The 15,851-nt window shown below is 44.0% G+C and overlaps 1 protein-coding gene across 3 annotated transcripts; it reads left to right on the top strand.

Annotated features, from left to right (window-relative positions):
• Positions 1–3,381: 3,381 nt before the first annotated feature.
• Positions 3,382–9,201, top strand: LOC123113018 (villin-1). 3 transcript variants are annotated; one of them, XM_044534125.1, is made up of 20 exons: positions 3,382–3,588; positions 4,004–4,103; positions 4,202–4,270; positions 4,393–4,629; positions 4,720–4,897; positions 4,982–5,117; positions 5,202–5,364; positions 5,634–5,784; positions 5,871–5,956; positions 6,027–6,182; positions 6,392–6,460; positions 6,584–6,652; positions 6,741–6,878; positions 7,003–7,131; positions 7,234–7,381; positions 7,468–7,478; positions 7,591–7,731; positions 7,806–7,943; positions 8,075–8,137; positions 8,566–9,201. In XM_044534125.1, the coding sequence occupies exons 1-20, from the start codon at positions 3,536–3,538 to the stop codon at positions 8,905–8,907; spliced, it is 2,577 nt and encodes an 858-aa protein (XP_044390060.1). In that variant the 5' UTR covers positions 3,382–3,535; the 3' UTR covers positions 8,908–9,201. The 3 variants fall into 3 exon arrangements, with proteins under 3 accessions (XP_044390060.1, XP_044390072.1, XP_044390066.1); XM_044534137.1 differs by lacking the exon at positions 8,566–9,201 and having other exon boundaries at positions 8,075–8,526; XM_044534131.1 differs by lacking the exon at positions 3,382–3,588 and having other exon boundaries at positions 4,397–4,629.
• Positions 9,202–15,851: the final 6,650 nt, after the last annotated feature.

Here is a 15,851-nt window from a genome sequence, read left to right on the forward strand (position 1 = left end):
TCATAGCTGGCAGGGTACCTCTTGTATTCCTTTAGCGTGATGGGCACAAATCTAACCAAGGGTTTATGCACGTCAACAAAAACTCTTACCCTTAGAAAGCTTGAAGGGTTGATCCTGCCCTCATTTACAGCCACGCCGCATGCCCACCTTTTTGGCCACTCTTTCGGCCAACTCCTTCTTCCTTGTTAGACCATCTAGTAGCCCTTTAATTCTAGCCCATAAAGGGTACATATCCAAGTCATACTCAGCAACATTCGTAAATCCATCATACTCAACGATAACAACCGGATCTCTACGGAACTGCCAGGGCCCTCCTTCCATTACCCGCTTCCAATCCCCCAAGCAGTGACACTGTGCCAAGAATAGATTAGGGCCTTTGATGTTAAACGTGACACCCTGGGCGCAAGACCAAGCGTTCCTCAACGAGTTCAGCAGAGCCGCATGGCTAAACGGTCTCAACGTATGAACCCTAAACAAGCACAGCCAACGAACCTCCTTTATGAGATCTTCAACCTCCCCCGACAGATCCAAATCCTCCTCCTCTTCACCATGAAGTTTCAGGCCTTCGAAGGCATCTTCCAGGGCTGGATCATGCCCTAAGTTATCCCAATCATGTTCCTGTTCCTGATGGCCATCCGCCGCCGCTTCCTCCCTCACACCTTCCGCGCCCGCGTCCAAGATCGGATCCTCGGGCGAAGGCACTCCCCCTCGGCTCCCTACACCATCGACCATCTCCTCCCGATGCCCCTCACTCTCCTGGCCTTCCTGCTTGCCATCCCCTACTTCCTCCCGCCCTGGTTTGTTCATCAAGGCAGGTACTCATGAACCCAAGCCCTAGGCCACTCGATCGCCGGAAGGATCAGGCAGTCGATGGTAGGGTTTTGCGGTGGACTCCGGCGTCGCTGTCGGAGGAAAAGGTGGACTCTAGGAAACCCTAGAGGAAAAGACTCAATACTTTTTTCACCAAGAAATTAACTAGTCCCGTTGTACTTGCCCTAAGTAGCAAATTGTTTAGTTGCCTAGATGGCACATAGAAGCTAGTCCGCATGAAATTTAAAGCACCCTCAGCCTGGCTCATCAGGAACACTTAAATTGACCATTTTTCCAGATGCAAACTGGGCCTAGTGCAATTTATATTATCGGAAAAATACGAGCTGGGCTTCATATGAGCAATCAAACTACATGCAGATAAGAGCAACTTCAATGGGGCGACCCATTTTGTCCGCGTGTGTCCGTTTGGGTCGGCGCGGACAAAAATGGAGGCCCAACGCGACGACCCAAACGCAAATCGCGTCCGCCTGGCGTCCATGCGGACCCATTTCCGGCCCAAAATTGCGCCTGGAATGCGTCGGCGCGGACGCGCCGCACGTCTCCTCGGCGTCCGCCGTGTCCCCACCTGTAGGCCACCCAACCACCACCGGTCGTCTTACTTATGACAAACACCGACAGCGGGCCCACTTGTCAGCCTTAGGAAGCGTCCTTTTTTAAGCACGTGTGCGACGGGGGGCGGCCTCATCCACTTCTCCCGTCCACATCTGGCCCCCACCACTCCCTTGCTTCCTCGCCGGCGACAGGAAACCCTAGGCCGCCATGGGCATCTTCGACAACAAGGGCAAGGGCAAGGGCAAGGGCACCCCTGGCGCCTCGTCCTCCCGTGCTCCCCCTCCCCCTTCACCGCCAGCGCATTTCCGCCCTGAACGCCGACGCCTGCACATCCCGGTGCACCAAGCGCGGTGGCACTGGAAGTACAAGCAGCCCCTCCCCCACCCTGACGTGACGCTGCCGCACCATTGGCACTTGGATCCCCAGCGGATCCCGGTGCCGGCGGTTCCGCGGAGCCAACGGGCGCACGACGACGAGGTGTGCCAGCGTCGCGCGCAGCTCACGCTAGAGCAGCGTCGGCTGCCCGAGTACGCCGCCGACTCTCCCAACTGAGAGGCTTGGTTCGCCCTGGAACACGAGGAGCAACAGTGCTCGGGTGTCGACGCCGTTCCCACCGCCACCCCCGCAGGTACAGCCGGAGGACGAGGAAGCGGAGGCGGAGTACCAGGCCGCCCTCGAGGAGGCCCTGCAGCAGGAGCTGGAGGCTAGCCACCTCGAGGAGGACGCGCGCTGGGATGGGCTGGAGCAAGCCCTCGCCCTGTCGGCGGCGGGGGACTCCGTCCACTCCCCGCTGTTCATGCCGCCACCGCCACCGTCGCCGCCCATCCAGCCCAAGCCGGAGCCGGAGCCGACGCGGAAGCGCTCCCCGCCTCCACCCACTTGGCCGGAGGAGGCCTACTCATGGACGGGCCAGTACCGCGAGTGGGTGAGCGTGCCCCCCGTCCACTTCGCCGTGACGCCGAAGCAGGAGGCCGCCCACCTCGAGCGCTGGAAGGCGCACTGGCTCCGCCAGGAGCAGGCCGACGACGAGCAGCAGATGTGCTACGAGGCCATGCTCCAGCGTGATGTCGAGGCGCTCCGGCTCGAGGAGGAGGAGGAGCGCGCGCGGCTAGTCGCAATGCCGCCGCCCTAGCAGACGCTGGAGGAGGCTGTCCTGGCAGCATACCAGGCGGCGTTCGGGTGGCAGACCCTGCTCCCGTCTTCATCGACCTCACTGGCGATGGCGATGACGGCGTCGATGCCAAGGGCAAGGGCAAGGCCGACGACGTCTAGGGCAGCGTGAAGGGAAGGCGGGCGCAATTTTTTTTAATGTTTAATTATGTTTAAGTGGACTTTGGTCGGCGTTTGACCGGCCACTTATGTTTATTTATGTTTATTTTAAATTTATTTTGTGCGACCATTTTTTTGCATGCCCGCACATTTGGGTTTGCCCCCGTTGGGCGGCCAAACCGACCCATTTTAGAATGCGGACGCGCAGGTCCGCTTTGCCGACCCAAACAGACAAAAAACAAAGAAAAGCGGTGTCCGTTTGGGTCGGCCCGTTGGAGTTGCTCTGATGACCCAGAACCTGTATATACCGGTCTTCACTGAGAAACTAACCAAACAACGCCCTTGTTGATCGCGGAGATGCCCCTACAACACGGGGAGTGCGAGTGAGACAGGGATCCGGCTTGCCTGCTCCCTCCCCGTGCTCCCATCCGTGCTCCCACTTCATCCTACGGTTGTTTTTTTTCCCTTCTTCCTTTCTAATCTAATCATCTTTCCTCTGATTTTAAGGAGGTGGACCGAGCCTTATTTTATTCCAATCAAATCATGCCACATATGCGGGAGTACGGATGGGCACACACGTGTGGAACAGACAAGTCTCGCCCGTGAGACAGCACGGTAAATCCGCACGTCACGCCCTTCAAGGCAAAGCAATGGACGCGCCCTCTATTTCTCTCGCCATTACCTTTCTCGGCTCTGGTGGAGCCCGCTGGAGGGGAAAGTGCGTAATTGTTTAGCCTCTGCAGCTCCACCAAACTTCACTACCAGCTGCTTGCCCACCTTTCCTTTTCTTCTTTTCTTCATCTTCTTCCTCCCCTGCTCTGCTCACTTGTTTGGTGGGGGCGAGCTCGCATTGCCTCCTCTTGCTGCAGTGTTTCGAGGGGCCATGTCGACAATGAAGGGCGTCGACGGCGAGTTCCTCGGCGTCGGCGACAAGCCGTACGTCCCCTCTCCTGCTCCCTAACCCCTCACCCTCTTTGCTGTTCCTTTTCTTCTTTTTCATTTGCTCTCTCGGGCTAGATTCCAGGCAAAGCTTGGATCAGCATTTGAATATGCCTCCCTGATTCCTTCTCTTTCCCCCTCTCATCTAATTTTGCCTTTTCGCTTGAGAAAATGCCACTGTTAATTTTTGTTTTTTTACCGAGGAGCAGCAGTACTGCAATAATTTTTGCTTGGAACTCTCAAATCAGGGAAGGAATGTGGAAATAAATTTCGTGGCTTCAAAAGTTTTATGCATTAAGCAATATTACTCTTCATTTTACCTCAGTGATGTAAATGTTAGGCAGTATAAATCTAGCTTAGGCTGTACGATTTTTTATTAAAATTTTAACTTTAAATCAATATAATGTTCCAGAGGGCTGAATATCTGGTGTATTATGGGCACCAGTGTAGTCCCAATTGCAAAATCCTTGCATGGCAAGTTCTACAATGGGAACTGCTATATCATACTCCATGTAAGTCCTCCAGGGTAGGCTGTTTCAGCTGTAAAATCGTACATTTTATTAGCCTATTTACATCACTGAGTAATTCCAAATGTTGTACAATGTTTCAGACAGCTGAAGTCAAGAGCGGAACTCGAAGGCATAATGTGCATTACTGGATAGGGGAGGAGGCCAAAGAGGTGTAACACGTGTTACGACCACATCAATTAATTGGGCCCTCTTGTCACTCTTTTCTTAACAATGCCTTTTGCTTATGACTTACTTTGTGTCCTGCTGTCCATCCTGCATTGTGGTCACCTAGGAAGATTGTTTGATGGCCTCTGACAAGGCCGTTGAGTTGGATGCGGCGCTGGGCTCTCACACGATCCAGTACAGGGAAACACAAGGCGAAGAATCCGACAAGTTCTTGTCATACTTCAAACCATGCATCATCCCTGTACAAGGTAGCTTCTCTTCGCACTGGAGAAGATCTGGGGATGAATGCGACGGGACCACGATGTTTCGGTGCGAAGGAGAGCATGTAGCTCGTCTAAGAGAAGTAAAAATTGCTACACCAAAGAATTTCCAACACATCTCAGTGAGTCAATGTAAGACTACTAACGACTGACAACTCTGATGATGTTTGTAGGTTCCATTTTCGCGGTCCTCTCTGGATCATAAGGCGGCATTTATAGTGGACACACCATCCAAGATTTTCCTTTTCAGCGGTTGTAATTCTTGCGTACAAACAAGGGCTATGGCACTAGATGTCATAAAGCATTTGAGAGAAAACCGACACTGCGGCAGATGTGAGATCGGGATAATAGGTAGTGTTGAATGAAATTACATCTTCCATTAGCAAGGATAGAATATTCTTAGGTTTTTATTTTTGTTTTTTACTGATTGTATAGAGGATGGAAAGCTTGCTGGTGATTCAGATGCTGGTGAGTTTTGGAACCTCTTTGGAGGTTATGCGCCTATTCCTCGTGATGTACCAGACGCAGCCAATGGGGGACCGATGACTACCTCACCCAAGAAACTTTTTTGGTGACTTCCCCCGCTTAATTCAGACTCCATTTGTAACCTTGAGTTAGTTTTTAAAACTATATTTATAAACTTTCCTGTATGTAGGATTAACAAGAGAATCCTTGTTCCCATGGAGGCCCAGTTTTTAGAAAGAGAAATGCTGAAGTCTGACAGAAGTTACATACTGGACTGTGGAGCTGAAATATTCTTGTGGATAGGGATGACAACACTAGTTTCAGAGAAGAAGACATCTGCTACCGCATTAGAGGTAAGCATAAGGATACCTGATTATTTTCCTTTTTGCTATCATTGCATATCTGCTAGTTATTTTGTAGGCTAACTTGGTAGGAAAGTTCCTACCAGAGCCACAATTGTTTTCTTAGTATGCTCATATGCAGATATTTGTTATCTTCAGAAAATATGTAGTTCAGATAAGTTACAACCATACAAGAAACAGATGAAGGGTGCTAACATGTTTGATTAGTGGTATCTAGTTAACTCTTTCCATAAGCTTGAAACAAATTCTTATTTTTGTAGGAGTACGTACACTTACAAGGCAGATCATCAATTGGCCGCACTGTTATAATGACTGAAGGTCATGAAATTGCCGATTTTAAGCTGCATTTTCAGCATTGGCCAAAGAATGTTGTGCAGAAGTTGTATGAGGCAGGGCGGGAGAAAGTGGCAGGTATGAGGACCATACTATTCTGTATCTATTGGTTCCATTAAATATGTGAATATCATGGCAAGGTCTCATGCAGAATCATGTTGCAGCAATTTTCAAGCATCAGGGCTACGATGTTGCAGAAATTCCAGATGACAATCCTCGGCCGCTCATCAGTAGTAATGGTTGTCTTAAGGTAAAAATTATTGCCTAGATGTGACGTATATGTATGAAACCGTCTTTTAACAGAATAAGATATACCACAGGTCTGGCTGGTAGACCGTGGTTGTGTAACCCTCCTTTGCACCGAGGAGCAGGAGCAACTATACAATGGAGACTGCTATATCATACAGTACAGCTACGCTGAAGATGGAAAAGATTATCATCTGTTCCTTGCTTGGTTTGGACAGGATAGTGTACAGGTTTACTCTTTACTAGTCTTGCGTAAATCAAAGGCATTTTTTCATTTTTTTTCCCTTGCTAAGGAACACTTCCACCAAGCAGAAATTAAAGCCATTAACATGGTCAGCTGCAATCATGCTACTGAGATAGTGATTGGTTCTGTTTACGCATATAGCATGTTGTCAGTAGTTTGCATGTTACTTAAATTAGTTTGTGAATTTGGCTGCAGGAAGATAGAGTTGCCACAGTTTCATTGATGTCAAGCATGGCTGATTCAGTCAAAGGGCGTGCAGTTGTGGTGAGCTAATTCACTCCTTAATCCCACTCTAAATCCTGCCGTTGACAAACAAAAACAAAAACAAAAACAAAGTCTTTGCCATGCTATTCAATAGTATCACTCAATTGTGAAATACAATTTCAGGGGCAAGTGCTTGAGGGCAGAGAACCAGAGTTGTTTTTCCTAGTATTCAAGTCATTGATCATATTCAAGGTATACTTATCGTGTTGCGTGGTTCATGTATTAATGAAGGGATGCATACTTGGATATGAATGCTGGAGTTTCTCATCTTCGTTCACAGGGTGGCAGGAGTACTGCATATAAGAACTCTATTCTGCAGAAAAGCAATAGAACTGAACTGTACCAGAAAGATGGGGCCGCATTATTCCGGGTTCAAGGGCTGAGACCTGATTGCATACGAGCCATTCAGGTTCATCTGGTGAGTTTGGGCAAAACCAAAATACAAATGCATAGCCTTTTACGCCAAATCACACTTAAATATCATTTAATCCTCTGCTGTTCTAAACCATCCTATGGTTACTGGATTACTTACTGAATTGCAGGCTGCAAGTTCGCTTAATTCGTCACACTGTTACATTTTGCAAGACGGTGCTTCTTTCTTTACGTGGCTAGGAAGTCTTTCCTCACCCAGTGACCATGTTCTACTTGATAGAATGATGGATAAGTTGTGTGTAAGGATAACACTGCAAACAAACCCCTTTGTGTCTTATTACAATATTTCTATAGATTGTAATGTATTCCCCTTATGGACTATATTTAGTGCTATTTTGCAGCCACTGAAGCAATCATCGCTAGTAAGAGAAGGTTCTGAAACTGACCGTTTCTGGACAACATTAGGAGGAAGATCAGAATACTCCAAAGAAAAGCGTATCAAGGGTTGGCCAACAGATCCACATCTGTATACGTGTACTTTTCAACAATGTACGTGCAACAGTCTTGTGTATTTTTCGTTCCAATAGCCTCTGCGCACAAGATCATTACTGACCCTGCTATATGATTGTTTTCAGGTCTGTTCAAGGTTAGTGCTATTTTACACTGAACCACAAGAAATGAAGGATACATCCGACTCGTACCTTGTTGATCTCTATTGAAAAGGTTGAATAGTTTCTTCTGGTATTCCATTCTTCCAGGCAAAGGAGGTATTCAGCTTCTCGCAGGATGATCTGGCAACGGAGGAGACCTTGATACTGGACTGCGGCGAAGAAATCTACGTCTGGGTTGGACTTCACTCAGGTGTCACGTCCAAGGAGCACGCCCTCGACTTCGGCAAGGTCATAGTGTTTCCAACTTGTGATAATGCGACGGGGAAATCACAAAATTCAGTGTGTTTTTCCATTACCTGCAGATGTTCCTTCAGGCAGGCATTGCTCGGGATGGACCACGGTCGGTCACTGAGACAACCGTGTATGCTGTCGCGGAAGGGGATGAACCTGCATTTTTCACCAGCTTCTTCAATTGGGATAGCTCAAAACAAGCTGCAGCTGTAAGTGCTACTGAAGCGCACATCAATGCTGGCTTCATTTTTTGTTGTTCACAAATCTCATAAAATGAGGCTGCCCAGTCGATCAGTTCAAGATCAATCTAATGACTAGTTTCTGTCTTTGTTGCATGTAGATGCTGGGCAACTCATTTGAGAGGAAGCTGGCAATGCTGAAAGGGCTTTCACCAAAATTGGAGGTTGTAGTTTATTACCTTATCTCACTAATTTTCTTCAAAACAACCTGTCTCAACAGTAAAAATTTGCCTGAAGACTAATAGCTTAACTATCAGCTGAAAACAACCTGTCACCGTGCATACTCCATGGAAACCACATTTATGAAATTTGGGGAAAATCCAAAAGAACATTTTGTATAAGGGGGATGATATTCCATAAACCTGTTAAATGCCAGAATATAATTTAATCGCATTTCGAGGATATAAAAAATCTACATGAATAGTGATCTAGTGCTACTACTGTTCAGCAATATTTATTTCGTTGCTTGCCAATTCCATATCTTCCAAAAATGAATTCTTTATCCCTTTTAAAACTAAGGAAATTAGACATAGTTTCAGTTTGACGTTTGCCAACTGTTTTCAATCTTGAAATTCCCCCACCTGTGTGACAGTCACCGGACAGGAGCTTGCGCAAGTCTTCGTCGCGAAGACAGGGGATGTCGTCAGAGCCGACGACGCCGGAGCAGCAGCAGCAGCAGCAGCCGGCGGCGAGGAGGACGTTCGGTTCTGCCTCTGCCGGGAGGACCGCTAGGGAGAGACTGCCACCATCTTCATCCGCAGCGTCGCCGTCGCCGGCAACACCTTCCTGGTCTCTCAAGAGCCGAGGGTCGTCGTCGCCGTCGATGCCAGCCACGGCACGGCGGCTTTTCCCTTCCTCGCTGCACGCACCGGGGACAGCGGCCGCACATCTCCCCTCCCCTACGGCCATAGGGAGTCCTGGTCGACGACGGTGAGCAGAGCTCCCCGGTGCACACCGGAGGAGGATAAGTGATACCTGTACCTGTACCGTAACATACGCCCGATATTTGCTTGCCCTAGGGGATGAACTGCAGTCAAAGTCCTCCATCACAGAACGTGATTTCGCCTCGTCCTTGGCTAATCACAACGAAAATATCATAAGATTGCCCATAGTGGGAGTAATGGTAGTAAAGTTTATTAGTCCACTTTGTATTTTGTGTAAAATTTTGACCTTAATTTTTTTAAAGGTAATGCATGTCTAGAAAATAATATAGTTGGAAATATTTAAATACCAATGATATAAGTCTTTTTGACATGCATTAATATTTTTTAGTTAAATCTATAGTCAAAATTTATCACAAAATACAAAGACGACTTAGACTAGTCACAGCGGGGAGTAACTTAGAGTAGTAACATGCATATGTTATTAGTCTATATGTTACTACCTCTACAGTGGGTAGTAACATATGAGTTGTGTCATGCATCACTTCATTTATTAGGTTGTACATTTATTTTTTCTTGATATGTATGATGTTACAGTAACTAGCTATGTTACCACATGCATCTCTTTCTTCATTAATTACATGCACATCATATATTTTGTCTAGATAAATGTGATGTTATCTTTCTTCATTAATTACATGCCACATCATATATTTTGTCTAGATAAATGTGATGTTACCACCTATATTACTCCCACTGTGGATAGTGTTATAAACTAGGACGGAGGTAAGAGTCCAACTTGGCAAATTTGCTTATGGGATAATAATTTAATGAGGTGCTATGGGTAGCATCACACATTTCAAGATAAGATGAGTTTACAATCTAATAAATGAAGTGTTGCATTGCACTATGCATATGTACTCCTCATTATAATGGTAGTAACATATAGTAACATATGCATGTTGCTAGTCTAAGTTACTCCCCACTACGGGTAGTCTAACTAGTATCAATTAACTAGTATCAATATATGCCAACTAAGCATTTTTTATGAGGTGATACACATTAAATGAGGAAAGAGATGATTAAATATCATAGTATGATACCGTATCATATTAAATGATGTACTAGTATGTAAAATACATATTAATAAAAGAAGTGACTATGATACCAATATATGATACTATTATGCATTATGGAGGCCGTACCCACCATTTCCTTTTAACTTCATTCTCGTCTTTTTTTTTGACCACGTTTTTTTGACCTTCTCCGTGGTTCCTTCTCTGTTTGCCCGGGCACGTCGGTGCCCCTATTCCTGGCTTGCTATGATCGCCATGCCAGTTCTTCAATGCACGCGGACACTGACGAGGGTCACTCGGGGGACATTGCACCAGCTACTTAGGCAAAAAAACAGCCGCGTGAGCTCAGGGCCGGCTCGATCCTGGAGCTTCGCCACCAGAGTCGCTGGCTGGGGAAGTGATGGGAGAGGTGTTGGAAATACGCCCTAAAGGCAATAATAAAGATATTATTATATTTCCTTTTTCATGATAAATATTTATTATTCATGCTAAAATTGTATTGAACGAAAGCTTAAATACATCTGTGGATGAATAAACAAACATCGTGTCTCTATTAAGTCTCTACTAGACTAGCTCGTTGACTAAAGATGATTAAGATTTCCTGCCCAAAGACATGAGTCGTCATTTAATAACAGGACCCAATCGTAAGCTTAGCATTAGAATCAAACCATACCACTTAGTTAAATTGCTACAACTTTATTGATGTCAAGCATCTGTTTTTTAGACCATGAAATCGTGCCACTCCATAATACCAAAAGAACATTTTGTGTGTATTAAAAGTCACCGATAACCCACAAGTATAGGGGATTGTAACCGTTTTCGGGGGTAGAGTATTCAACCCAAATTTCTAGATTCGACACAAGGGAGCCAAAGAATATTTGCAAGTACTAGCAGTTGAGTTCTCAATTCAACCACGCATGGAGATTAATTATCTGCAGCAATATGATTAGTAGCATAGTAATATGATAATTTTAACAGCAGTGGTAACAATAACATTGACGGTAACAGGGATAGTAATGATTGGAAAAGTCGATACGATGGAGACGTATCAACTCCCCCAAGCTCAAACCTTTTCTTGTCCTCAAGCATTTCAGTTGATAAACTGAAAGTGAAAAAGAAAAACTTTTACGAACACTTTTGCTCTTGTTTACATAAATAAGCTGAAGCAGCACCCAGGTTTTCAGCAATGATTATGACTAACCATGTCGACAATAACTCTTAAAAATTATATTAACGCATATCAATGGCATAATCAACTAGCAAGCAATAAGAAGATATCTCGAACGACAACACTTTGTCAAAACAACCATGATATAATATGAAAACAGTGGTATCTCACTTTATAGAATGCTTCATGTGCTTCACTTATATCTTTTGAGTATGGCTTTATAGAATGCTTCATGTGCTTCACTTATATCTTTTGAGTATGGCTTTATAGAATGCTTCATGTGCTTCACTTATATCATTTGAAATTTGAATTGTCTGTTTCTCTTCACATAGAAACCCGTTGTTTGTAGCATGCTCTTTTGCTTCACTTGTATTTGTTAGAGCATGGTCTTTTGTATAAAGAATTAAACTCTCTTGTTTCTCTTATATCTATTTAGAGAATCAACAGGAATTGGTCAATTGCATGGTTAGTTATAAAATCCTACATAAAACTTGTGGATCACTGAATATGATATGTTTGATTTCTTGCAATAGTTTTGCGATATAGAGATGGAATATGTGGGAGGTACTAGTAAACGGTTGTGGTTAGTAAGAATGTTGGTGTTAAGGTTTGTGATTCCCGAAGCATGCACATATAGTCTCTCGTTATGCTATGAAGTTGGAGCATGATTTATTATTGATTGTCTTCCTTATGAGTTGCGGTCGGGGACGAGCGATGGTCTTTCCTACCAATCTATCCCCCTAGGGGCATGCGTACTAGTACTTTGCTTCGGGGGCTAATAAGATTTTGCAATAAGTATATGATTTCTTTATGACTAATGTGAGTCCATGTATTATACGCACTCTTACCTTTCCGCAATTTGCTAGCCTCTATGGTACTGCGCATTGCCCTTTCTCACCTCGAGATGTGGTGCAAACTTCACAGGTGCATCCAAAACCCCGTGATATGATACGCTCTATCACACATAAGCCTTATTTTATCTTCCTCAAAACAGCCATCATACCTACCTATTATGGCGTTTCCATAGCCATTCCCCCGAGATATATTGCCATGCAACTTCCACCGCTTCCGTTTTGATGACTTGAGCATTCATTGTCATATTGCTTTACATGGTCGTAAAATAGCTACCAAGATATTTCCATGGCTTGTCCGTTTTTTGATATCGTTGTTAGGCTAGATCATTGCACAATCCTGGTACACTGCCAGAGGCATTCATATAGAGTCATATTTTGTTATAGGCATTGAGTTGTAATTTTTATTTCTTTTGAGTTATAAGTAAAAGAAGTGTGATGATCATCATTATTCATTATTAGAGCATGTCCCAGTAAGGAAAGGATGATGGAGACTATGATTCCCCCACAAGTCGGGATGAGACTCCGGACAATGAGAGAGAGAAAAAAGAAAAAAAGAAAAAGAAAAAGAAAGAAGAAAAGGAAAAAGGAAATAGAAAAAAGAAAAAAAAGAGAGAAGGGGCATTGTTACTATCCTTTACCACACTTGTGCTTCAAAGTAGCACCATGTTTTTCATATAGAGTCTCCTATTTAGTCACTTTTATATACTAGTGGGAGTTTTTTATTATAGAACTTGGCTTGTATATTCCGATGATGGGCTTCCTCAAATGCCCGAGGTATTCATGAGCAAGTAAGTTGGATGCACACCCACTTAGTTTTCATGTTGAGATTTCATACACTTATAGCTCTTAGTGCATCCGTTGTATGGCAATCCCTACTCCTCGCATTGGTATCAATTGATGGGCATCTCCATAGCCTGTTGGTTAGCCGCGTCGATGTGATACTTTCTTACTTTTTTGTCTTCTCTATATTTACCCCTATCATCATACTCTATTCCACCTATAGTGCTATATCCCTGGCTTGCGCTCATATATTGCGTGAGGGTTGAAAAAGCTGAAGCGCGTTAAAAAGTATGAACCAATTGCTCAGCTTGTCATCGGGGTTGTCCATGATACATACTTTGTGTTAAGAAGACAGAGCATGACAAGATTATATGATTTTGTAGGGATAGCTTTCTTTATCATTGATATTGTGAAAGACATGATTGTTTGTTGGGATGCCTGAGTATTGATGTCTTTATCTCAAATTATGGACTATTGCTTTGAATCACTTATGTCTTAATATTCATGCCATGATTAGATATATGATCAAGTTTATGCTAGGTAGCATTCCACATCAAAAATTATCTTTTTTTATCATTCACCTACTCGAGGACGAGCAAGAATTAAGCTTGGCGATGCTGATATGTCTCCGTCGTATCTATAATTTTTGATTGTTTCATGCCAATATTATACAACTTTCACATATTTTCGCAACTTTTTATATGATTTATTGGACTAACCTATTGATCTAGAGCCCAGTGCTAGTTCCTGTTTGTTGCATGTTTTTTTTTGTTTCGTAGAAAATCCATATCAAATGAAGTCCAAATGCGATAAAAATTTACGGAGAATTATTTTTGGAATATATGTGATCTTAGGGACTTGGAATCAACACAAACGGGGTCCACAGTGACCACAACCCTCCAGGGCGCACCGGGCACCCCCTAGCGCACCCAGGTGTCTTATGCCCTCCTCAAAAGTCGGTTGGGGCCCTTCTTCTGGTGCAAGAAAGATAATTTATGGAAAAACATGTAAAAATTTCAGCGCAATCTGAGTTATGGATCTCTGGGAATTTAAGAAACGGTGAAGAGCCAGATCTAGGGAACGCAAAATAGAAGAAAACAGAGAGGGAGATCCAATCTCGGAGGGGTTACCGCCCCTCCGCTGCCATGGAGGCCATGGACCAGTGGGGGGACTCTCCTCCCATGTAGGGGGGAGGCCAAGGAAGAAGAAGAAGGAGGGGGGCTCTATCCCCACTCCCCCAGTGGCACCGGAGTGCCGCCGGGGCAAGGATCGTGACGGCGATCTACATCAACAATCTTGCTACCGTCAACACCAACTCTCTCCCCCTCTATGCGGTGGTGTAACATCCCTTCTCCCCACTGTAATCTCTACTTGAACATGGTGCTCAACTCCATATATTATTTCCCAATGATCTATGGTTATCTTATGATGTTTGAGTAGATCTGTTTTGTCCTATGGGTTAATCGTGATCTTGGTTAGTATGATCGTATATTTTTATTTATGGTGTTGTCCTATGGTGCCCTCCATGTTGTGCAAACAGAGGGTGCCCCGCTGTAGGGTGTTGCAATATGTTCATGGTTTTCTTATTGTCGGTGTTGCGGGGGTGACAACAACCTAAACGCGGATAAGTGGGTTATGGTGTATGGGAGTAAAGAGGACTTGATACTTAATGCTATGGTTGGGTTTCACGACCTTAATGATCTTTAGTAGTTGCGGATGCTTGCTAGGGGTCCAATCATAAGTGCATATGATCCAAGTAGAGAAAGTATGTTAGCTCATGCCTCTCGCTCATATAAAATTACAAGAATGATTACCGGTACTTGTTATCGATTGCCTAGGGAAACATGACTTTCTTGTTGACAGAGCTATCCACTTTTATTACCTTGCAATTTATCTGTACTTTTATTCTCGCAAAGTACTCATAGTTTTATTCTCACAAAATAGTTTCATACTATTTTTAGGTAAAGCAAATGTCAAGTGTGCGTAGAGTTGTTTCGGTGGTCGATAGAACTTGAGGGAATATTTGTTCTACCTTTAGCTCCTCATTGGGTTCGACACTCTTATTTATCGAAGAAGGCTACAAACGATCCCCTACACTTGTGGATTATCAAGGCCTTTTTCTGGCGCCGTTGCCGGGGAGCAGCGTGGGGTGAATATTCTCCTGTGTGGTGTTTGCTTTATCACTAAGTAGTTTTTATTTTTTGTTCTAAGTTGTTTTCTATCTCTAGCTATGGGTAGGAAACCCAAAATACCAAAAAAAATAGTTGTGCCTGCTAAACCAATGGTTGAAGAACCACCCAAAATATATCATACTATTGAAGCTTTCTACTTGGATCATTTTTTATCCCTATGTGCTCATGATGAAAACCGAACTAGCTTAGTTGAGGGAAAATCATTAGATGAGCATGCTTGTTTTGTGCCACACCATTTATCTCACAAAGGGAAACTTTTACTACATCAAATTAATACTATGCAATGCTATATGCTTGGAATTTATGTGAAATACATGATTTTACTTGTTGTTCTGAAGACCCTAAGAAACACCTTCCTTATCAATGTGAGTTTAGCGATAATGGAATCCTATCTTCTTATGCCAAGGGTGTTTATAACTACTTTGGTGTTGAACAAATTGAAGAATTTGTTGCTTTTAAGGGTGCTTATGAAATTTCTTCTTTGATTGAAAAGTATGATGCTACTCTTTTACAAATCTAAATTTTTTTTCCATACTTAAATATTGCTAAGAAAACTATGCTTCCAATGCTTATGTTAAAAATATATTGAGTACTTCTCTGCTGTACAAGAAGAGACTAATATTTTGCAGGAGTCTATGGAAGAAGAAATTGATGAAACTGTGAGCTCATTCGATGAAAAAGATGACGAGGAGAGCCAAGAACAAAATAAGGAAGAGCGGATTAGCTATCCGTGCCCAACTTCCAATGAGAGTAACTCTTCAACTCATACATTGTTTAATGTCCCTTCGTTCTTACCGAAGGATGAATGCTATGATAATTGCTATGATCCCGTTGATTCGTTTGAAATATCTCTTTTTGATAAAATTGATGCTTGTGGCCATGATGCCAATATGAAATATGCTTATGGAGGTGAACTTGCTATGGTTC

Source organism: Triticum aestivum, chromosome 1B (genome assembly GCF_018294505.1).
Source record: "Triticum aestivum cultivar Chinese Spring chromosome 1B, IWGSC CS RefSeq v2.1, whole genome shotgun sequence".
In the NCBI taxonomy this organism is placed as follows: Eukaryota; Viridiplantae; Streptophyta; class Magnoliopsida; order Poales; family Poaceae; genus Triticum; species Triticum aestivum.

What these genes read in the sequence shown, in the direction of transcription:
- LOC123113018 (XM_044534125.1), top strand. Translation starts at nt 3,536, where the DNA reads ATGTCGACAATGAAGGGCGTCGACGGCGAGTTCCTCGGCGTCGGCGAC. An exon ending in TAGGGGAGGAGGCCAAAGAG is followed by an intron (nt 4,271 to 4,392) that starts GTGTAACACGTG and finishes GTGGTCACCTAG; the next exon opens with GAAGATTGTTTGATGGCCTC. An exon ending in GAATGATGGATAAGTTGTGT is followed by an intron (nt 7,132 to 7,233) that starts GTAAGGATAACA and finishes GCTATTTTGCAG; the next exon opens with CCACTGAAGCAATCATCGCT.